At 49.7% G+C, this 22281-nt stretch overlaps 1 protein-coding gene across 1 annotated transcript in view; it reads left to right on the top strand.

Annotated features, from left to right (window-relative positions):
* Nucleotides 1–1019: 1019 nt before the first annotated feature.
* GRHL3 (grainyhead like transcription factor 3) overlaps nucleotides 1020–22281 on the top strand; it is a 30109-nt gene continuing 8847 nt past the window's right edge. Inside the window, exons 1-13 of the mRNA XM_073317570.2 lie at nucleotides 1020–1202; nucleotides 1886–1947; nucleotides 4448–4784; nucleotides 6089–6168; nucleotides 9111–9267; nucleotides 10402–10513; nucleotides 12381–12475; nucleotides 14794–14952; nucleotides 16968–17046; nucleotides 18659–18792; nucleotides 20360–20397; nucleotides 21086–21174; nucleotides 21450–21535. Coding sequence (XP_073173671.2) covers nucleotides 1050–1202; nucleotides 1886–1947; nucleotides 4448–4784; nucleotides 6089–6168; nucleotides 9111–9267; nucleotides 10402–10513; nucleotides 12381–12475; nucleotides 14794–14952; nucleotides 16968–17046; nucleotides 18659–18792; nucleotides 20360–20397; nucleotides 21086–21174; nucleotides 21450–21535 — 1581 coding nt within the window. The 5' untranslated portion in view covers nucleotides 1020–1049. The remainder of the gene's footprint in view (nucleotides 1203–1885; nucleotides 1948–4447; nucleotides 4785–6088; nucleotides 6169–9110; nucleotides 9268–10401; nucleotides 10514–12380; nucleotides 12476–14793; nucleotides 14953–16967; nucleotides 17047–18658; nucleotides 18793–20359; nucleotides 20398–21085; nucleotides 21175–21449; nucleotides 21536–22281) is intronic.

The raw sequence follows: 22281 nt of genomic DNA on the forward strand, positions 1-22281 counted from the left end.
TCTCACCCCCCAGAGTAGGCTGTACTGCTGACTGTTATTCCTTGAGAAGATTGGGTCGAGAACGGGTGAGGATTCCTGCCCAGACAGGACTGAACAGCCCCAGCGACAGCCGTGAAATCTGAGTCATCCCGGCTCCTCTCCTTAGAGACAGGCAGAGCAGCACTGGGGGGGAGGGAGGGCTGCGTGAGAACTGCCAGAGACAACGAAACTCGCCAAACAGCTGGTGCAGTTTCACGTACCAAGTGAAACCAAGGTTAGAGCATCAGCCCAGCCGGTGTGGGCAAGGGAATGAAGGGCAAACGCAGCATCTCCGTTATACCAGCAGCTGGACAGGCGGGGGCTGCAAAAATTGGGAAACACGTGGGGCCAGCTTGTTACATGAGTAAAGAGCAAGAGCAGAGAGCTCCTTCTCCCAGGATGGTCCTGTCCAGTTTCTGGGGGAAACTGGGCACCACTAGATTGTTACATCCGCAGCTCCAGGGATCATTTCTCCTCCTCGCGGACCCCTGTTGCCACAGCACGAACAGTGAAGAACAACGAGCTCGCAACGGCACGTTACCCTTTTGCACTGAGTAAAAGGAACGGAGTGCGAAGTGGCCTGTGTGCTGCCCCCCACAGGGGTAGGATGTGCCCAGGGCGGGGTGGACCGGGCGGCAGCATGCGCTAGCTGCGGGGTGCAGCACCCCTTTGCAGAGCGTTAGCAAAGGCTGCTCCACTGTGCTGCCCATTCCCCTGCTGGGGACAGGATGGCTGAAGCAGAAGGCACCCGCCTGGCTCCCCTTCATAGCTCCTGTCAGGACAGGCCGTGGCCCTAACACTGCACAAAACACAGCTGCAGATGGTATCCCTCAGGGCTTTCCCAAGAAGCTGAGGGGAGGTAGGCATCCGGCGCCCACTGAGTTTCAGTGGCTCCTTTGAGAATCCCAGCTCATGTTCGTTCTGTGCCCGTTTAAGGGAGCGCTGGGAAACATCCTTGCCGTGACTGTTTGCCTTCACCCCCACCTCGCTGGCTCAGTTTCAGGTCCGTGTGCCTCCTGAAGAATGACAGCATGAACTTCCCGAAATTCTCCTACACCAGTGAAGACGAAGCCTGGAAAAGCTACCTGGAGAACCCCCTGACAGCCGCCACCAAGGCCATGATGAGGGTGAACGGAGATGATGACAGCGTGGCTGCCCTGAGCCTCCTCTATGACTACTACATGGTACGTTCCTAGTGGGCACCGGGTGCCCTCCGTTAGCCTCATAGGTGCCGCCTTTTCATTTTCCGCCCATGCCCTGCCCCTCCCTGAGGCCCTGCCCCTGCTCTGCCTCCTCCCCAAGGCCCCCACTTGCTGCTCTCTACCATCCCCCAAACTCCTCCCCAAGCCCCCGATCAGCTGTTTGCTGGTGCCCCCATCAGCTGATCAGCCACACCATTGTAAGATGCGCTGTGTAGCCACTCTTGATCCCGGCAGCAAAATAAAACCACCTCCAACGAGCGACGGTAGCTTCACTGCTAAGAGCGCGGCTCCTGCCAACGGCATGTTTTTTCACACCCCCAAGTGACAGAAGTTTTAACGACATAAGTACCAGTGTAGACAAAGCCCTTAGGTACTTCACACGGCTCCCCACTACCATAGTATCTGAGGACCTCACAACTGTGAACATCTGGATCCACACAACTCCCTTGGGAGGCGGGGCACTGCTAGCAGCCAGCGTACAGAAGGGAAAATGAGGCAATTCGCACCGAATTCGGGAGAGGAGGGAAGCGAACCAGAGACTCCTGAGTCCTAGTCTAGGGCCTTAGCCACTAGACTACACTTATTATAGCCAGGGTTTATTTTGCTCCTGCGTTCCATGTGTAAATCTGTGGCAGCGAGGGATCTGTTGTTTTTCCCTTTTGCAGGTCCCAAAGGAGAAGAGGATCCTTCCAGCTGGTATGATGGGACGCAATGACCTGGGAAAAAGGTTAGATCCAGTCCTGCTCTCTCTAGCTATCTGTCTGCTGCTGGCATGCGTGATGGATCTGTTAGCTTGCATAAAACAGACTTCAAAGCACAGCATTATTACTATCAACAGTGGAAGCTATTAACAGAGAGACACACATTAAAATTCCTTGGGCCAGGTCCTCATTGTGCGTAAATAGATCTTTGCTGATTCATACCAGCTGGGGATCTGCCCCACTGAAGTCAGTGGTAATATGCTGATTTACACCAACAGGAGATTTGCCCCCATTGAAGTCAATGGAACTAGGCTGACTTACACCAGCCAAAGATTTGTTCTTTTGTGTCCCTCCTTGTGACACTGGGCCAGGGCAGAGGGACTATTTATATGTCGCTGGGCTGGAATCACAGAGTCGCGTGGACTCATTGAGTTGATAAGAGTTTTCCGTTTCAACGGCTTCCAATTTGCCCAGTGTTCTCTGATGTCCTCGTAGGCTTCAAGGCTTTTTAGAGAATTCATTGAGACAGTAATGGCCCATTAGGCTCGGGGAAGTCCGTGCCCCTTGCTGGACTCTGTGTACCTTGGCAATCTGCTCTGCAGAACTATTTTTGAACCACTTGCACTACAATGGGCCCATTGAATGACACTTTATTCCTTGTTGGAGGCTAAGTCCTGGCACCATTTCTCCTCTCCCAGCCCGGTGGATGGGCTCCATGCATTATTTTCAGTGGTACTCTCCGTTTGTAGGAGCTGGGTATATTTATATTTTTTAATAATGGCAACAGAGCTGCAAGTGCTAATGCAGGGCCAGACCCTGAACTGCAGTAAAGCAGTGCACCTTTGACTTCAGTGGCTAAGAGTTCTGCACTAGCTGAGGATCTGGCCCCAAGTGGATTTGGTGCTTAGGCTGCTTTCAGGATTTCAGACCTGTTGGTTATTTAAATATTTGCTCTCCAGCTGGGGTTCCAGCTCCCTGCTGACCTGTTGCAAAAGAGTTACACTCCCCTCCCCTCACTGGCAGAGGAGGTAGGGGAAGAGTTCATTTTCAGGGACGCTTAATGGTTCTCTGAACACTGACATACTCCACACAGGTGTGAGGAGCCATTGAGTGTTCGGTGGATCCCTAAAATTGAAGCTCGTGAAGCAAGGAGGATGGGAGCTGCTGCTTCTCCTTCGCTTCCTTGGGGACAGCTGGGGCTGCCAAGAGGAGCGCGGGTTGATAGCATGGGGGTGTGTTTGTTCTTCTCTGTATGGAAACAGGAGTGATAATTTATCACCACCAGCTAGGCCAGGCCTGCAGACCTGGCAATATCGGACTGCGGCCCAGAGTGGGGGGCAGGATTCTGCCTGGTAGAAGTGCTTTTTGCTAGGTAGCCTAGGGTAGCTGTATTTTATTCTTCTGCAAGAAAAAATAGTCGTCTTCTTTTCTGGCCCAACGGCACTATGGAGTCTTCAGCTCGGTTTTATCCCCAGGCTCTGTCCCTCTTTCCCCTGCTTGGAGGTTTGCCCCTATCTAGCTCGCTCAAGTGTTGCCAACTCCCATGATTTTATCCCAAGTCTCACCATGCGGGGTGCATTTCTCAAAGCCCTACCTCCTGGAGTTGTGTGAATATATAGGAGAATATCTGCTCTCTTTTTAAAGCATTAGGTAAGTTTCTAGCCCTGGTGTTTACAGCGAAGCACCGGAATATGCAGACCCTAAAGGCTCAAAACCCAGAAATCAAATAAAACCACAATTTTTTTAAAGTCTCATGATTTTTAAAAAAGGAGTACTTGTGGCACCTTAGAGACGGGCCAGTAGCCCAAGGGCAGGCCGGCTCCTGCCAATGGCCTGGAGCAGGGTCCTCCCCTCCCTGCCCTGGGCAGCAGCCACCTACTTAGAGCTACAGCACCCCCACCCTGTTAGGAGCCAGGGCCACCCAGCCCCAGAGCCCAAGAGGGAGGGGTGGGGTGGGGCCAGAACTCAGGGAGCCTGCTTGGCCTACAGGGATAGGAAAACTAGGGCAGCCGAGTGCCCTGGGGTGGTGCCCTGGGTGAGGGGCTGTGCTGGGGGGCACACGGCTCCAGCCAGCTCTGGGGGATGGACACTCAGCCCATGCACTCCTTTTCTTTTTGCGAATACAGACTAACACGGCTGCTACTCTGAAACCTGTCATGATTTTTAAGCTGTGCTCAGGATTTGGGGGTAGGAGCTGACTCACGATTTCTGAATGCTTGGGGTTGGCCAGGCTGCACCGTTAATGTTTAATGTTCCAAGCAGAGATGACCTGATCTAAAACCATAATGCTGCAGCCCATGCCTGTCTCTAAGCACCAGTTATTGCTGTTAAAAGCTTATCCTCTGACTTCCTATGAACCTCTGTGATCCTGCGAGGGGCTGGCTGTCCTGGGATTCCTGGTGTCTGCTACCCCACAATACACAGCTTGCTTCTTCATCTCGGGTCTAGGCCTCTGTTGCCTTGCCTAGCTCTGCAGGCCCCTGGTTGATTCCTGCCCCTGTTTCTGATGGGATCCTTTCTCCCCAGGAACTGTCACGGAATGGAGTACGACCCCGAGATCTCGTCCTTCGAGGGCTCTGCCCACCTCATGAAGCTCCTGGCTGAAAACGTTTCCATGACCCAAGAATATTCCGACTTGCCCAAGAAAAATGGTTTGAGTCTAGAGGGTGTCCCTGCGCCCCTCAAGCCGGCCGTCCTCCTCCCCAGCACCAGCAAGCTGGAGCCCTCCCCTGAGAACTATGCCATCGCCTCGGGGGACGTGTACGACAACGGCTCGCTGAGCTCCCTCTTCGAGACCATTCACGTGGTACCACAGCAGCAGAGGTGGCAGCCGGACAGCACTTTCAAAGACGACCCGCAAGAGGTCAGGAGCTGTTGTGGGCAGTGTGGCCTAGTGGCTAGCGTACCAGACTGGGACTCAGGAGACTGGGTTCTAGTCCTGGCTGTGCTACTGGCCTTTTGGGTGACCCAGTGGCATTGATATAGTGGGGGTGCTGAAAGCACTTGAACAAATCTCTAAACCCTTTATCGGATGGAAACCACTTCAAGCCAGGGGGTGCTGCTGCACCCCCAGCACCCCTAGTTCCAGCACCTCTAGGGTGACCGTCACCGATCTGTGCCTCAGTTTCCCCATCTGTAAAACGGGGATACTGTCCTCCTTTGTAAAGCCCTTTGAGATCTGCTGTTGAAAAGCTTATCATCATCATCTAGGCAGCTGCCCACGAGTGAGACAGCACCTCCTGCTGCAATAGGCATCCACATGGAACAAATCCCATGCAGTCAGGTGGGATGCGGTTCCAGTTTGGACCAAGGGCCAAATTCAGACCCGGTGTAAGTGGGTACAGATCCCATTGAGTCTTTGGGTCAAATGTAGTAGTGACTTAAACAGTGGAGTAAGTGACATGCCTGGTATGTCTGGGAGGGAGATTTGCACAGTGTTGGCGTGCAAGGGGTGTGTGAAACAAGTGTGATTGACACACTGAGGGATGTGGAGCAACATCCAGGCAGGTGAGATAAGAAGAATGGGTGAGGGGGCTTCTTAACCTTCCACCTGCCTGTTTGCCCTGCTACACCCTTCCGCCCCAGGGTGTGTATGTTACTCATTGTGCACGGAAGGCCTGATCAGAGAACACTGCATTGCGTAAGCGCTCACACCCATCTCCTTAGCAATTTCCCCTCATGTTTCATACACCACCATTTGCATCTCTGCTGAAGTGGGCTCTGACCGTTGTTGGTAGCATATGACTCGCGATGGCTCAGGATTTGTCCAGAAAATTCGGAAGAGTCTCACTCTCTGTGGCTGACACACCATGAATAGTCATGCCCTGCTCTCTGGGAAAAGCATTAACTGTGGGCTCGTTAGAGCCATCTGGGTTTGCCTCAATTGGAAAATGTCCCCACCTGAGAGATGGACTTCAGTGCAGTGTCTCTAATTCTGGGCCTGGTCATGCAGTTCTTACTTCCTGGAGTCAATGGGAGCTCTGCATTAGAGACCTCATCAACTCCCATTGAATGAATAGTCTTTGCATTGACTTTGGGAGATGACTTCGGACTCCAGGATTGGCTGCTTGTAACGTTGGTAGCTGCTGTTATTAATCACTGGTGCAGGAGGGGGGCAAGTGGGAAAAGATTCCACTTTCATTTATCCTGATTTCATTTTCCCTACAGTCACTGCTCTTCGGTGATATCCTCAAATCCCAGCCGGACCAGCCATGCTCCGAGGGTTACCCTGTCGATGGTGCTAAGAGGTAATCGACAGTTCGTTCGTCTGGCCTGTCCCCTGGTTTCCAGTTCACCTGGCAGCGGTCACTTCCCCTCGTTTCATTTGCCCAGCTGCCGATCCAGGCAGGCACTCACCTTGGCAGAGTTACAGAATTAATATTTCCACAAGGGTGAGCCAGTCTGGAATAACGTCCTTAGTGTACTGAGGATGAGCGTGCTGTCAAGTGGCTATTTTGTTCCAAAAGAGAGGTGAATTTCAGTGCATATGGAAGTGAAGGGCTCTTAGCAGTGGTTAGGGTTTGAGATATTGCTCGTAGAGAAAGGACCTAGAGCAAAACCTTAGATCCAAACCAGCCTTCATGGGGAAGTGCTTTTTCCCTATCACTGTCTCCGCCTGGAAACCTGACGTGTCAGCAAACGCGAGAGAACCTTCTCTATTTGTGAGCTTTCCTGCTCAGCCTGGCAAGACTCAGGGATCCACACTGTTGACTTTGCTTTGGATAAAGCAGCTGATGGGCCTTTAGAAGTCTGTCCCCTGTCCCTAGGGAGCACGGAGGGCGAGGATGCTGAGCAGGCTTCCCCACACAGCTCAGCCAATCCCAATCCAGCTTGAACTCTGGTCACCCTGCTAAGGACCTTCCCCTGAAATTGTAGCCAACCAAGGGGCGTTTACACACTGCACATAGTCCCTGTTGGGTTCTTGGGTTGAGACCACATACGTTCAGGGTGGCAGAGGGCTTCTCCTCTCGCTTACACGAGTGTAAATCAGGAGTAAGCCATTGGCATCAAGGGGGTTGTGTAAGTCACTGGTGAGTGTGGGTTAAAGGTCCCCCTTTAGGAATGTGCTGCAGCCTGTAGCTCTTTAGCTCAAGAGAGGTTCCTGGTTCAATCCCCGGAGGGGGCTGTTACAGTCACCCGGCTGTAAGTGAGCGGAGAAGCTGCTCTCTGAATCCACTGCCGCCTCTGACAGACATGCCCCCCCGACACTGCACAGCGGCGTTCACGCTAGTCATGCTTGCTGCCGCCGATTCCACATCCTGGCCCTGGCATCTGGGCACGTTCTGCGCCAGTAGCTTCACTTGCTGCTTGTCAGCTTCAGAAGCTGCCTGGAAACAGGCCCAGTTCTTTGGGCAAATGATAGAGCAAGCACAGATCACAAGCCATGCAGGGTAAAATCTACACATCCTTCCTGAGCTGGCATTCTGGGTCCTTGCTTTCAGCCAGCAGAGGACTTATTCGCTGCCGTCTCCTTGAGTTTTTAAGGCACACGGAAGTTTAACACCCCTCAGGGCTGTTTCCTCTTCCATTTCCTGCCCTCCCCCACAAACAGATCTTTCCTGTGCTGTGGACGGTATGAAATCTGTCACTAGATAACGTGATCCTGCCTCCCAGTTTTCATTCAACTGTGACTCAGTTGTTGACAGGTTGTTCTTTCTCTCAGACAACAGCTCACCTTAATAGGCGAGAGGCTTCCTGTTTGCTGGACACCCCGACATTTTATTTATTTGTATAAATGGAGCATCCAGCTGCCACTGGCTGGTAAAACCCTTTGCCAACCAAGAGGTGCTGCCTTTGGAATGGGTTTCAGTGTTGCTAGCAGAGGGGATGAAGCTGAGGGTAAAAGAAAAGCCTGAGCCCCTCAAATGTGAGTTTTGGTCACGTTCAGATGTCGTCCAGGCTCAGGGCTTGTGTGAACGAAGTGCCAGGTGGCAGCAGAGGCCTTGGACACGTTCACTGCAGGAGGCAACAGACTTGAATTCTGTTCCCAGGTTCAGAGCACTTGCAGCTCCCACTCAGTAGCCCAGGAGACGCAAGTGGGCAGCACCTCTGACAATCGGGCTGCTGCTCGTCATCCCACATGGATACCGGTGGAGCCCGACTTCAGGCATTTCGGAAGTCTTGCTCCTGTCTCTATCATTGTTTGTGCTGGCGAGGCGTCGAGCCACTCTCTGTCCTGCAATAGCTTTGTAACCACCCCGTAGCAAAGTACCAGCTACAATAACATATGGGGATTCCTACCCTGTCAGCACAAAGTGAGGGTAGAGAGGAAGTGGGGTGCAGTGGTTAGGGCACTAGCTCAGACCTGACTTCAAGTCCCTGCTCAAATTCTTCCTCATGTGGGAACTGTGAGGCAAAATACATTAAAGACTGTGAGGCACTATGATATGGGTAGGGCCCTACCAAATTCACAGTCCATTTTGGTCAATTTCATGGTCATAGGGTTTTAAAAATCATAAATTTCCTGATTCCAGCTATTTAAATCTGAAATTTCACAGTGTTGTAATTGGAGTGTGTGTGTGTGGGAGGGTCGCAAGGTTATTGCAGGAGGGGTTGCGGTACCGCTATCCTTACTTCTGCGCTGCTGCTGGCGACGACGCTGCCTTCAGAGCTGGGCAGCTGGAGATCCCCGCTCTGAAGGCAGAGTCACCACCCACAGCAGGGCAGAAGTAAGGATGGCAGGGTATGGTAGTATCACCCTTACTTCTGCCCTGCTGGGGGTGAGGCTGCCTTCAGAACTGAGTGCCCAGCCAACAGCCGCTGGTCTCCAGCCGCCCAGCTCTGAAGGCAGCACAGAAGTAAGGGTTGCAAGACCACAACCCCCTAACATAACCTTATGACCCTCCTGCAACTCCCTTTTGGATCAGGATCCCCAATTTGAGAAACGCTCGTCACCCCCATGAAATCTGTATAGTATAGGGTAAAAGCACACAAAAGGCTTTTTCTTTTCCTACGGGGGGAGACCAGATTTCACGGTCCGTGCCTTGTTTTTCGTGGCTGTGAATTTGGTAGGGCCCTAGATACGGGGTAAAATAGATGGGGGGAGTGGAAAAGAGAGAATTGCTTGTGTGTTTCCACCCTGTAACAATGGAACCTTACAGCTCTTGAGCTGGCTAAGATGTCCCTCTCGGTAACGTTCAGGCTGCAGTGGTTTTGGCTGGCAATTCCTCATTCTTTCTTTGTTCCATAGGAGTGACTTTGAATATACCCTGGGCTCCCCCAAAGCCATTCACATCAAATCTGGGGACTCGCCCATGGCCTACCTCAACAAAGGACAGTTCTACCCCGTCACCCTGAGGACAGCTGGAGACGGCAAATGTTTACACTTGTCCTCAAATAAAGTGAAGGTAAGAGACACGCCGGCTGCTTTGCTGACAGACGCTATAAATGGACGTCAGGCAACAGTGCTACCCTGGGACAGATCGTGGAGGGAAAATGTGCTTTGTGGCTCATGTTGGCTGAAAGTGATGAATGGGCCAGAGAGGCTCAGGGCATGTCAACAGACTCCGTCTTACCCGGCACCTGAAAACCATAGACTTTTCCGCTAACTTTATCATTTGGGTGGGAGATGCCCAAGAGACATTCCCACAAAACACAGGAAGCAAAAGGCTGCCTTGAAAATGCTCTGTTTGTTGAGGTGGGTTCAGGTCATCGATGATGTGTGGCCCCTTTATATCAGCTAGTTTGAAGCAAAGGGTGTGCAGTACAGGGTTAGCACCCCTTCCTAAGAGGAATATCACCCAAAGCAGGGGACCCCTATACCTGGCACAAAGCCAGCAGAGCCCTGGGGAAAGGGGGCGTTCCAGGGCAGGGTGGAGGGGAGAGAGACCATAGCCAAAGCAGACCTACACCCTGGAAATCCTGCTCTCCCACAATGGCCCATCATGGCCATTACAGCAAGTTAGAGCAGCCATGAGGGTGTTCTAACCTGTGCCAAGATGGCTCCTTGCAGCCCCAGAAAGGGGAAGTATAAACTGCCTCCCCTGGCACAGGGATGAATTTGGTCCTTTACGAATAAGCCGACCTCCATGTCCGTAGCACAGCCCGATGTTCTATGTGGGTAGAAGCTGGATGGCAATTCTGGTCTCCCTGGCTAGAAGTTGGGTCCTCTCCCTCCAGCGGTGATGGGACGGTGCACCAAGGAAGGTGTATGAAGTGCTGGGAGGTTCTCCGAGGAAATGGTCTAGTTAAGTGCAGAGCACCAGTAGAAATTAAATGCCCTGTAAATATCTTACCCTTTTGGCTGTCCCAGCCCCGTGCATGCAGCAGCACATCACCGATAGGACTCTACAGCCTGATTCCCAGTTTTGACCTTGGCCAAGTCCTTTCCCTGCTCTGGCCTCAATTTTCCCAGCAGTAAAATGGGGAGAATCATACTATCCCTTTTTTGCCAAGTGCATTAGGCCGATGGCTGAAAAGGGCTATCCCAGAGCTAAGTATGACTAACATATTAATGTGGGGCTGTTCTGCTTGTTTTTCAGAGTACTGTGATGGTCGTTTTTGACAATGAAAAGAATCCAACGGAGCAGCTAAAATTCTGGAAGCACTGGCATTCGCGACAGCCGACTGCCAAGCAGAGAGTCATTGACGTTGGTACGCAGTGGGGCTTTCCCAGGGGTGATGGTTGAATGTGTGGGTGCTCTCGGTTATTTTTAGAATAAGTTCCATGCCCATTTTGAATGCACAATAAGGCAACTTCAGCTACAGAGTTTGGAAACAGAGCTGAGCAGGGATTTTTTTGACCAAATGTTTTTTGTTAAAAAATGCCAATTTGGCGAAACCAAAAGTTTTCACCAGAAAGGTTTTGATGAATTTATCGACTTGGAAATTTTTTTAGAAAAAAAGAAAAATTTCGAAATTGTCAATGGGTCGTTTTGACATCATTCTAAATGGAAAATTCCAGTTTTTCTGTAAAAATTTTTTTGATTAACCCAAACCAATTTTTTTCCCAGTTTTTCAATTTCAAGATTTTGCCTTTTTGCCCTACGTTGGGATGGGAAGATTTTTTGAAATCTGTGAAATTTTCACAGGCCGGGAAAACCTTTTCCTTCCCAGCTCCGTTAGGAAGGTGCAGAATGACCTGTGGGCGTCAATGCCTTTCCTTCTGGGTACTTTTTAAAGGTTTAGGTTGAAATTTTCAAAAGCACCAAAATGACTTTAGGAGCCCTAAATTCCATTTTCCAAATGGACATAGGAGCCAAGTCAGTGAGACTTAGGCTCCCACATTACTGAGGCACTTTTGAAAAATCTTACCCTTTTCCTGTTAAATCGTACAAGTCCAAGATGGCAAAGACCTTCTCCCTTGCCAGCACATGGTTATTCTTATAGTGCATTGAACTTGACCTGATAACTCATATGCAAGTGTTTTGTCCATCCAGTAAGGTACCTAAAACATAGCCTAGTGGTTTGAGCAGGAGGCTAGTGGCCAGATTCTCTGTTGCACTTTGTTTCCACTGAGTGCAGCAGAGCGAGGTGGGGGCTGTTGAGCACCAGGTTATGGCTCCTTGATACTCTGCTCTAGAACTGACCACAGTGCAGGTTAGAACAGCCGGGGTGGCTGCTCTAAATTATGCCAGCTGACAAAAGTTCCTAAGGGACCATTCCCTGGCTGGGAATAGTCAGAGCACACTGCACTCCAACCACTACTCCCTCCCACCCCAACACCACCCTTTCCACCTCCAACACATCACCTGCACTGGGGGCTATGGGAAGGTGTGGCGGGGAGGTTCATGAACTTGTTCTGTGCCTTCTGGAGTCTTTTCCAAGCTGGCGGTTTCTGCAGCAAGGCAGTTATGGCCAGTCTCCACTCCCTCTGCACCCCAGGCAGCACAAAGGAAGCAGAGTGAGTCAGAGAATCTGGCCCTAGGAATTAGTCTGAGTCCTGCCACGAGCTCAGATTCTTGTAGTCATTTGCACCTGTAAAAAGCTGCTGGTCTGATCTAGCAGAGATCTACAGTCACTTTTCACAGGTGTAAATAACAGGTTCAACCACTCAGCACCATTGGCTCTTCTGTGGCCTGTTCCTTAACCTCTGTGCACCTGAGTTGATCCAACTGTATAAAGAAAGAAACACCTATCTCGTGTGTAGGGAGGCTGAAGTGCTGCTCTGACAGCTATTTTAGAAATGCAAAGCACTTGTGATGCAGTGGTGTGTTTGTGTACGCAACTCAGGACTGGCTGTGCCCATGGGACGATTGTATACCCAGGACTGGCTGTGCCCATGGGACAATTCTGTCCGGCCCCCTGCACACGTGCCCTGAAGGTGCCCTTTTGTAGAACACAAGGGCATCCTCCACACGGCGGGACCTCCCATGCACTGTACGAGCGAGGTCACGCCACACAGAAGACGTCATTTTGCATGCATGTGTAGAACTGCATGCCTGACTAAAAACGTCCCTGCGGCCACTGAAGTGACTAGTTTGGCAGTCAAAGGGTAAATCATGCGTTAAATGCGTTTCAGCCGACTGTAAAGAAAACTTCAACACAGTGCAGCACATTGACGAGATGGCATACAACGCTTTGTCCTTCGTGTGGAACGCTAACGAAGAAGCAAAGGTATGATCCAATCACGGAGGGGAAAGGAGAGGGCTTGTTCTGAGGCAGTTACAGTACACCTGTCTCTGAGCTGAGCACATCTTTTTCCCCTCAGCTGAACGAGAAATGGGGTTTCGAATCCAAACATCTATTTCTCGTCACTGACCCTGTTTATTTACCAGGGTAGTGGGGGAGAGCCCCCGGCTTTTCTGTATGCTTAAGCATCACCACTAGCTAATAAACATTACGCTTACAGCTCAGTCAGGCCTGGATCTGTTTTTCTAGTGCTGGTGGGTTTTTAAGTCCGAAGAAAGCCTTTTTCATCAGAGGTCAGGGCCAGGCATATAGGCAAAGCATGTTTAAAAAAAAAACCCAGAAAACAAACCCCCCCCAAAAGCTTAAGGAACAAGAACCCTCCTCCACATTGATGCAGTAATAGCCAAACGGCATTCCCTGTGCAGGAGATCAGCTAGATGGTCCCAATGATTCCTTTTGGTGTTAAAATCTATGAGATTTTCTTACCGACATCGGAGCTTAACACAGCAGGGAAAGTTCTGGTCTCCCGTGTGTCTGCTCAGACCAGGTCCCCATTAGTACTTTGTGTTACCAGCTTCAGTCAGAAGGTGAAAGGAGCGTCAACAAACAAACAAGCCCAGAGAAAACAGACCATAAAGGAAAAGAAACCTGGGTCTCTTAAATGAGTAGCTTGGGGAACCTTTGGTTTGCTCTGGGGTCTCCACAGAGCCCTGCTTTCCGCCCAAAGGCGACCGTTGTCTTTTACAACCCCAAGAGGTTAACAAATGCCTCCAAGGCCCGGTTGTCAAGAATGGAAATATGCCAGGTATGCAGCAAGTCCTTGGGGGCACCGCAGCCAAACACAATTTAGCTGTTACCAGAAACTTTGGTCCGCACGCTGGCCTGGGGCTACTTCAGGGTGAGACTTCAGAGAGCTGAAAAGTCTGGGAGCTGCCAAGAGAGGCCAGCTAAATAGGGCTGTCTGTAGTACTTCTTATGCGAGTTGTCATTCATAATTCTTCTTCTTGCCGCTACACTTAATGCAACAGATAAGTGGCTTCTTTTCAGTCCAGAAGTATTGGCTAGGCCTGACTTCAGGGTCAGATCCTCCGCACAGGCCCCATTAAATTGTGCTGATTTACACCGTCTGAGGGAACTGGTCCTAGTATTTGTCTCCAAAAACTCCAGGGAAAATATCTGGGTTGCACAGATGAGTTTGTAGTTTGGAATTGGAACTAAGGCTGTGTGAGTGCCCAGCGTTCTCTTCACATTTCCCACCGCAGACAGTGATGCCTGAGACAGGTTTCAGGAAGAGTTATTTATTTAACTAACAAGGACTGTAGGTGCTGGAAATAGGGGGTCTGAGGGTCCTGTTGGAATTTTGCAACAGTACTATGGCTCCCAATACAAGAGTTGCAGAAGCCTCCTGGTGCTGCCGCACCCCGTGGCTTGAAGTGGTTTCCATCATATCCAAGGCTTAGAGTTTGGTTCCATGGCTCTCAGCACCCCCCCGACTATACTAATTCTTCCAGCCTCCCTGCCAAGGACTAATTTCCAAAGGGAGCCCAGTCGTGCGGTGATGTAGCCTGCCTCCGTCTCTGCAACTGGCTCCTGTCTGTGTGTAACAAAGGGGCGTGCCCGAATCCAACTGGCAGCATTGCCCCTCAACGGAAATCTCAGTGAGAATATTCGCAGGCAAACATGAGGCCTGACCCAAGGCCCGCTGAAGGTGACTGGAGCGTTTCTGTCGCCTTAATAGTGCTCAGAGAGGCCTTTGGCAGGGCTGTGAGGAACAGGTTGCAACATCATTAGAATATCCAACTTGTCCAAACCAAAGTGTCCCTCTGGATGGACTGTACCATCTGCGGGGAGTAGGCTGTGAAGAGCAGATGGGAAGATGTGAGGAGGGGAGATCTCTTTATTATAGCACAGAGGTGAGAGGCAGCATGTGGTCGTGATGGGGAATGTAGTGAGTGCAGCCCTAGGATCAGATTCGCCATCGCCCTGCATCTGGGGCAGCCATTTACACCAGTGCAGAGAGGGCATGCAGCACGACTGAATCAGAATAATAGCGTTAAGCCCACTCCTGGCTGGTGTAAATGACTGCATGCAGGCAGTGCAGGGCAGCAGAGAATCTGCTAGATCTAAGCTGGTGAGGAGTGGTTGGGTACTGGCTGGATGAAAGTTGGGAAGGCTGGAGGGATGAATCTCAGAAGAAACCGAAGAGTCAATTGTCCTCTGATGATGTCCTTCCCTCTGTCATTTAAAATCCCAGGATTGCAGGTTAGCATTCAAGCTGTGCCATTCTCCCTTCTTATCTGCAGGTTTTTATTGGGGTGAATTGTCTGAGTACAGACTTCTCCTCCCAGAAAGGAGTGAAGGGTGTCCCTTTAAACCTCCAGATTGACACCTACGATTGCGGCCCTGGGACAAGCCGGCTGGTGCACCGAGCCGTCTGCCAGATCAAGATCTTCTGCGATAAGGTAGACAGCCTCTCCCTCCCTTGGGAGAACTGCTTCCAGAGAATTTTATACTCACTCCAAACTAGCACAAAAGACCTGAAGCCACTGAATGAGTTGGCGAGGATGAGAACCCTGAATAGACAGGTTCAGCCATCTTGGTGAGAAGAGACTGATTTAGCCAGTGTGTCTGGATCACTGAGCTTGCAGAAGTTAGAGATGGACAGAGCTGTTGGAGGATCTAATCCATCCCTGGCCTAAGTAGGATTCTGCCCTGTAACTTATTCTCTAGTCCTATCAAAGACTCAAGAGTTGAGACTTTCCCCACTCCCTTTGGAGGCTGATTTGCAGTCTTGTAGCTCTCAGGGTTTGGTTTTCCTGATGTTTAGCCCATATTTTCCATTTTAAAAGGGGGTGTTTTTTTCTTAACTTTAGAAATATCAGGAAGGTCTGGTCTTATTTTCCTGAAAGACCTCTGGGAGGTGTTCAGGCTGTTTACTGTGAGTTCCTGCCCCTTGGGATGTGGAATTTTTTTAACAAGGGCTTCCATTATCCTAAGTGTTAATTAGTCAATTAAGTTAACTGTGTATTAATTAAAAAAAGATTTACGTAATTTGACTAATAATTCCCTCCCCTTTCAATTGGTCACATTTTACGCTCTTAAAATTCCACTAGTTTTCCAGTCACCACAGAGTCTTCCACTCTGAGGCGGATCAAGTGCAAAGTGCAAAAGTCAGGTGCTCAGACACCATGGTGATGGGTAGATAGTGTGTCATATTTAACTCAACAGGGGGGCATTGTGCCCTAGTGGATGAAGCACGTACAGGACTAGGGCTCAGGAAACCTGGGTTCTATTCCTGCTCCGCTACTGGCCTGCTGGGTGATGTTGGGCAAGTCACTTCCCCTATCTGTACCTCAGTTTCCCCATCTATAAAATACTTCTCTCTTTTTGTAAACTGCTTTGAGATCTACTGATGAAAAGTGCAATGTAAGAACAAGGTGGTATTATTATTATTATTATTTATTATTATTAAAAGAAAAGGGCAACAAAAATGATTAGGGGTATGGAACAGCTTCCGTATCAGGAGAGATTAATAAGATTGGGAAAGAGACAACTAAGGGGGATATGATTGAGGTCTATAAAATCATGACTGGGGTAGAGAAAGTAAATAAGGAAGTGTTATTTACTCCTCCTTATAACACAAGAACTAGGGGTCACCAAATGAAATGAATAGGCAGCAGGTTTAAAATAAACAAAAGGAAGTATTTCTTCACACAATGCACAGTCAACCTGTGGAACTCTTTGCCAGAGGATGTTGTGAAGGCCAAGACTATAACAAGGTTCAAAAAAGAACTAGATAAGTTCAGTGAGGGTAGGTCCATCAATGGCTATTAGCCAGGATGGGCAGGGATGGTGTCCCTAGCCTCTGTTTGCCGGAAGCTGGGAATGGGCGACAGGGGATGGATCGCTTGACGATTCCCTGTTCCGTTCCTTCCCTCTGGGGCACCTGGCTTTGGCCACTGTCAGAGGACAGGAAACTGGGCTAGATAGACTTTTGATCTGACCCAGTATGACCGTTCTTATGTTCTCAAAAGGCTCGTTGACTGGACCTTTTCAAACCTTGCTGTGCCCCACAAACAGAGCCTTGTTTCCGTGTCAGTGCTGCTGTTATGGAGACTGAGAGGGTTAGCGGCCTTTTTTTGCTCCCCATTTAAGAGGCAAATGTCCAGTAAAAACAGCAACAATGGGCCAGATTCTCTGCTGACGCGCAATTTCCGCTGAAGGCAATGGAGCTGCACCAGCAGGGAATTTAGCCCAATCTTCTTAGCATATTAAAAGGTAAAGGTAAGACGTGATCCGAGCCCAGACCTGGGAGTTCGGACACCTCAGTGCTGATCCCAGCTCTGAGACAGTTTTGTCCTTTGGCTTTGGGTAAGTCACTTAGCCCCTCTGGGCCTCAGTTTCCCAGGGATGTTTGCTGTAAAGCAGAGTACTGTTAACCCTATACCTGCTAATTTTTGCCTCACCTTCCCCACAGGGAGCAGAGAGGAAAATGCGAGACGATGAGCGCAAGCAGTTCAGAAGGAAAGGGAAATGCCTGGACTCCAATAACAATGGTTAGTATAAGGACTAGTGACCGGGAGGGTACAAGGGGCCTGATCCAAAGCCCACTAAAGTCAATAGGAGTCTTTCCACTGACGCCAGTGAGCTCTGGATCAGGCCCAGAGTGAGTTGGTAAACAGTGTACAAGGATGAGATCCACCCAAACTAGCATCAGAGCCAGAAAACAGTGTGTGCCCAGGACAGGGAGACAGGAGAACCTGGGCTCTCTGCCGCTGACGCACTGTGTAGCCTGGAGCAATTTGCTCAGATCCTGCAGAGATGGACAGAGATTAAGTGCTTAGATGGACAGATAGACCTAACCTCTCTCTGCGTCTCACTGTCCCAGCGACGATACCTGCCTGAGCGAGGTGTTGGGAGGATTTATTAGTCCTGGCTGGGAACGCTTTGAAAAAGTTGAGCACTGTCTGAGAGCTGAGAACTGGGCTAATGTGTCGCTCCCGTTGGAATGTGAAATAATGTAACGCGGGTGAAGAGAGTGTGAAACAGGGATTTGTTATGTTACTTACCACAGCCCTGTCCTTCCTAATGCAATGCAGTATTCGACAATTGTTGCTTGGGCAAGCCTATTCGAGCAGGGCAGCTGTAGGGCACGTACTAGAGCCAACAGACAGTGTGGGATAACAAAAGGCAGATGGTTCCTTCATGAGGAGGTCCGGAGAGGCTGGGTGGCTCATTCTCTGCACGCCGCATCACTTGTCCCCCCTCGGGTGTCAGTTCCAAGGTCAGTCGTTCCTGTCTGATGGCCAGGGGTCCAAGGGCAATGAGATGGTCTTGGGCCTGTTGAATGGGCACCTAGAGGCGGTTCCTTCAAGCCATGAGTGAGGCGTTTGAGCTTGCACCTGCTATACCCATTCTGGGGTTAAATGGGGCTTGTCTCCAGAGCTGTTAACCTCCTCCTGGCGGGGACCAACCCCGGCCGTCTCTCAGTCCGGGAGGAGGAAGCTGGGTGAGCAGAAGGGTTCTCTGCCTCTGTGGGACTTTTTTCTGGTCCCATGTCCATGCATGCCTCCAAGCACATTTGCTCTGGGCAGCATCCACTGACTCTTTGGACTTGGTCTCGGTGCAGTGGGTGCTGTCTGAGGTTCTCTGCTCAGTGTCTCCTTCCGGTTCGCTCATTTTGTGACCTGCACCCCCACTCCTGTTTTATTTTTTGTTGCCCATGCTCACTTGATGTCTGGGTTCTGTGGCCCCTCCCTCATCTGTGCCAACGGGGCCTTTTGATCTGGTAGACTCCAGCCAGCGCTCCTCCTCGTCAGGTCGGCTAGTGTCTTTCACCGGCATGAATGGCTCTTCCAATAAGGACAAATAAAATAAAACCTCCTTTGGAAACAGTTAAGGGTAAAGGCCATGAACTGTCCTAAATTTGCACACCAACCTCATCCATCTATGGATGAGAGTTAGGGCTTTATTCACCGCTCATTAAGAAATATCTTGTGTTTCATGCACTCTGTACGAGTAACACGCGAGTAACTCTTAAAGCTTTGGGCTGTTTGTTCTCAGTGCATGCGGATGAATCTCTGTCATAACGTGACAGCTCCCACTGATGTGAGGAAGCTGCAGACTGGCAAAGCTTTTCTGAAATGAGATTTCCTGTTGTTCCCGTAGGTTTGAAAGGCTGTTTGCTGTCTGGCTTTCGAGGGAACGAAATCACATTCCTCAGGCCGGAGACGGATTTAGAAACCGAGCCGGTCTTGTTTATTCCAAATGTCCATTTTTCAAATCTTCAGAGATGTGGTGTGGTAAGTCCTTGTTAAAACATCCCTCGAACACACATACACACAAACGTATAACTTGAAAGCTGGGTCAGTGGAGTGGGTCCTAGAGACACTAATTGCATCGTGAACAGGAAAAGAACCCACAGCGTCAATTTTATTAACTAACAATTTCAAGGCGAAGGGAGATTTAATTTGTGGAAAGGTGAACTTGAGGAAAAGGTTTTTTTCAAGAAGGGCTGTGTAAGGATTACCTGCAAATTTGCACAGTGGATTGAGCTGGAAAGAGTAAAAACATTTTCAGAAAATGACCCCTAGCAAAATTCCTCCATTCAAAACACCTCCACCTGTGGGATATCCTTCAGCTTCTCCCCTGCCTCTCTCTGTGTTCCCAGGTTTCAGAGTAGCAGCCGTGTTAGTCTGTATTCGCAAAAAGAAAAGAAGGACTTGTGGCACCTTAGAGACTAACCAATTTATTTGAGCATAAGCTTTCGTGAGCTACAATTCACATCCGATGAAGTGAGCTGGAGCTCACGAAAGCTCATGCTCAAATAAATTGGTTAGTCTCTAAGGTGCCACAAGTCCTTCTTTTCTTTCTGTTTTCCCTCCAGCTGGGAAGAGCTGGGCTTCACAAGTGATCAGTAGCGCTCCAGAGGCTATCACTCAAGAAGTTGAGTTGCCACCTGTCTGAGTTTGTCCAAATGGGCAAATTCAGCCATGACAACATGGTGGCGTCCCGACACCACGTCGTCTTGCAACAGGATGATATTTTGGTGCAACAGTGTTGAGGCTAGGGAACGGGAGAACTTGGTCTGCCACACCAGAATCTGCTGAGAAACCATGGGCTCTGGATTCAGAATTGATTGCGAGATTCAAGCTCATTTTGGTTCTGACAAGATGTGTATTCTGGACTGTTGTCTGTGGGACAGGAATCACAGTGGATGAGACTCTATCAGGCTTTCACTTCGTCAGAAAGACGTGGATGTGTGTTTGTTCTTTAATTACAGTTTCCTGGGGGAAATGACGGTATAAGAGGAAAAAATCATCCACCTTTAAAACAAAAATATCAGCCGGGTTTGCAAACCTGAGACCAGCCCATGTTGTTCCATCCCCGGCTGAATTATTCTATTCCAGTGATGACAGCATTGTCATGCTACTGCATCACCCCACGGCACATCCCAACAAGGCATTTCACAGGCCCCCAAACTCCCGAATGTTCTGCAGATGGGTAGGCCCTTCCCATTGAAAAGGGGATAATGCTGCTCTACAAGGGATGCCAAGCTTCCCGCCAGACCAAGCAGCTGGGGATAAGCTAAGAATCCATTGCTGAAATCTTGGTTCCACTGAAGTCAATGGCAAAACTGCCCTGGATTTAAATGGAGCCAAGATTTCACCCCATATATGCACATCCCTCCCCTGAACCCTACACAGCCATATTCTGCCTTCAGCTGCATGGCTGTAGCCAAGGCCAGGATCGGGCCATGATGTCGACGGTGAGAATGAGGATCTTAGTGGGGAACCCATCATGGGGCAGATTATGGGCTCTTTAAAACAAAATTTAAACTAAAACAATTTTTTTTTCTTTTCATTCAAGGTGCTTCCTGCTGCTGCTGTTTCTAACAACGTTAACAGGTAGGAAAGGACACGTCTTTTTTGGACTTATCAATCTTTTCGCCTCTTCGGGCCAATAATTGTTTTGATACCTGTTGAGCTTAGCACACATACCAGCTACCTACAGGTGCACCATCTGCCCGAACTGAAGTCTTCTATCATGTAACGGTGTGGAACGGCCTCTCATAACACACAGCCCCACCCCACAAAAAGACTGCTGTAATGTTTCCTTTACCACCCCGAAAGACTATTGGGGCTAATCGGGTGACGCGACAGGCTTAAAAATCACAATGATCCCTGACTAGGCTCGGAAGGGCTAAGGTAGCCAAAGGCAGAGGCAGCTGTAAAGGAAGCTGAAAGAGAGAGAAACCCTTGCTTTCAAAATCACTGAGGTGGGAAGTTCAGATACCCGCCTTAGCCTGATCCAAAAGTCAGTGGAGAGACCGTCATTAACTTCAACAGGTTTTGGACCGGGCCCAATAATCCCGAGACGTTACATGTCTTTTGCCTGGGATGTAAAACCCTCACCGCTTGTGATCACTGAAGAGCCTGTTGCACTCAAGGAAAGGGGTGTTCTCCTCGGTGTCCTTTCCACAGTCCAGCTCCGGTAATGATTCTGTCACCGGTGTTTGGGAACCTCCGCTTTAACTGTTGGAAAGTTTGCTTCTGTCATACGTCTTCCTGATGGTCTCCTCTCGTGTTTACTTAGGTTGCCATTAAAACGGAGCTGTCCCTCCTTCTCGGATGAGTTTGACCCTTCACCTTCCAAACTAGCCAAAGAAGAAGATGCAAAGAGAGGTATTGTAATTATTGAGATTATCGTAGCACTGAGCAGCCCGAACCACAGCCCAGGCCCCCATGTTGCTAGGCGCGGGGCAAACACAGAACAGAGGGTCCCTGCCCCAAACAGCTTCCAGAACCTCCCCGATGGGAATTCAATTCGTTTGGCCAGTGGTTCATCACTTGGCCCAACTCACTCAGGATCTTCATTTAAATGGGATCCTACGAGCTTTGGAAATGTGCTGCAAACACCTGCAACCAGTGGTTTAAAAGCTGCCTGTTGTCTGTCCCAGTCTTGCTATATGTGCGGAGGGAATCCGAGGAAGTATTCGATGCTCTCATGTTGAAGACGCCAGATCTCCAAGGACTCAGGAATGCTGTAAGTTTTGTGCCATGACTATGCCACATAAACTGCAGTGTGTTTTAGGAAATCTGTGCTCGGACGGGTGTTAGAATTAACTCCCTGTGCAGGGGCTCAGCACAAGGACGGTGCACCACTTCTATCTCCCGTCTGCCCTGTTTTGAGGATCTAAATGGTGCATGGGCCTTGTGCTAAGAATTCCAGCCCGTAACATCAGATGACTTTTTCTGATGTGAATTCCAGCCAGTGAAAGTGTCATCTGATGTGTTGAGAGCTGTGGCGTGAGAGGTGAGCTCTCTCCAACTTTTGTTCAGATCACAATATAAAAGCCCTGGGATTCTCCTTTTATTACAGTGTTTTCATACTTTCAGCTGTAAAACATCCCTCACTATTCCCTGGCTCTGTCTGCGGGGGATCTGAAGTCAGGGCAAGTCTACCTGCTATCCACCTTGGGTTGGAATTTTCTGTTTGAGGAACACACAAGGCATATTTCTGTGATGATTATCAGAAGAATCCTCGATAACCCTAGCTCCTCTTTCGGGGGATGGAATAAAACAAACAATAAACCTAAATGATCCAATGGTGCCTTTATGGCAGTGCTTTGGGTGGGGTGGGGAGGGAGGGCCTTTTGCTTTTGCGAACTTTTAAAAACCGAGGAGAGGCAGGTTGCAGAATGTCAGGTTATAGCTTCCTCACCCTGGCAATGCAGCCAAAAACCTTCAGAGAAAATGCTGCAGAATGAATGTAAAACTCTCCCTCAGCTT

The sequence above is a fragment of the Lepidochelys kempii genome, chromosome 19 (genome assembly GCF_965140285.1).
Source record: "Lepidochelys kempii isolate rLepKem1 chromosome 19, rLepKem1.hap1, whole genome shotgun sequence".
Classification (NCBI taxonomy): Eukaryota; Metazoa; Chordata; order Testudines; family Cheloniidae; genus Lepidochelys; species Lepidochelys kempii.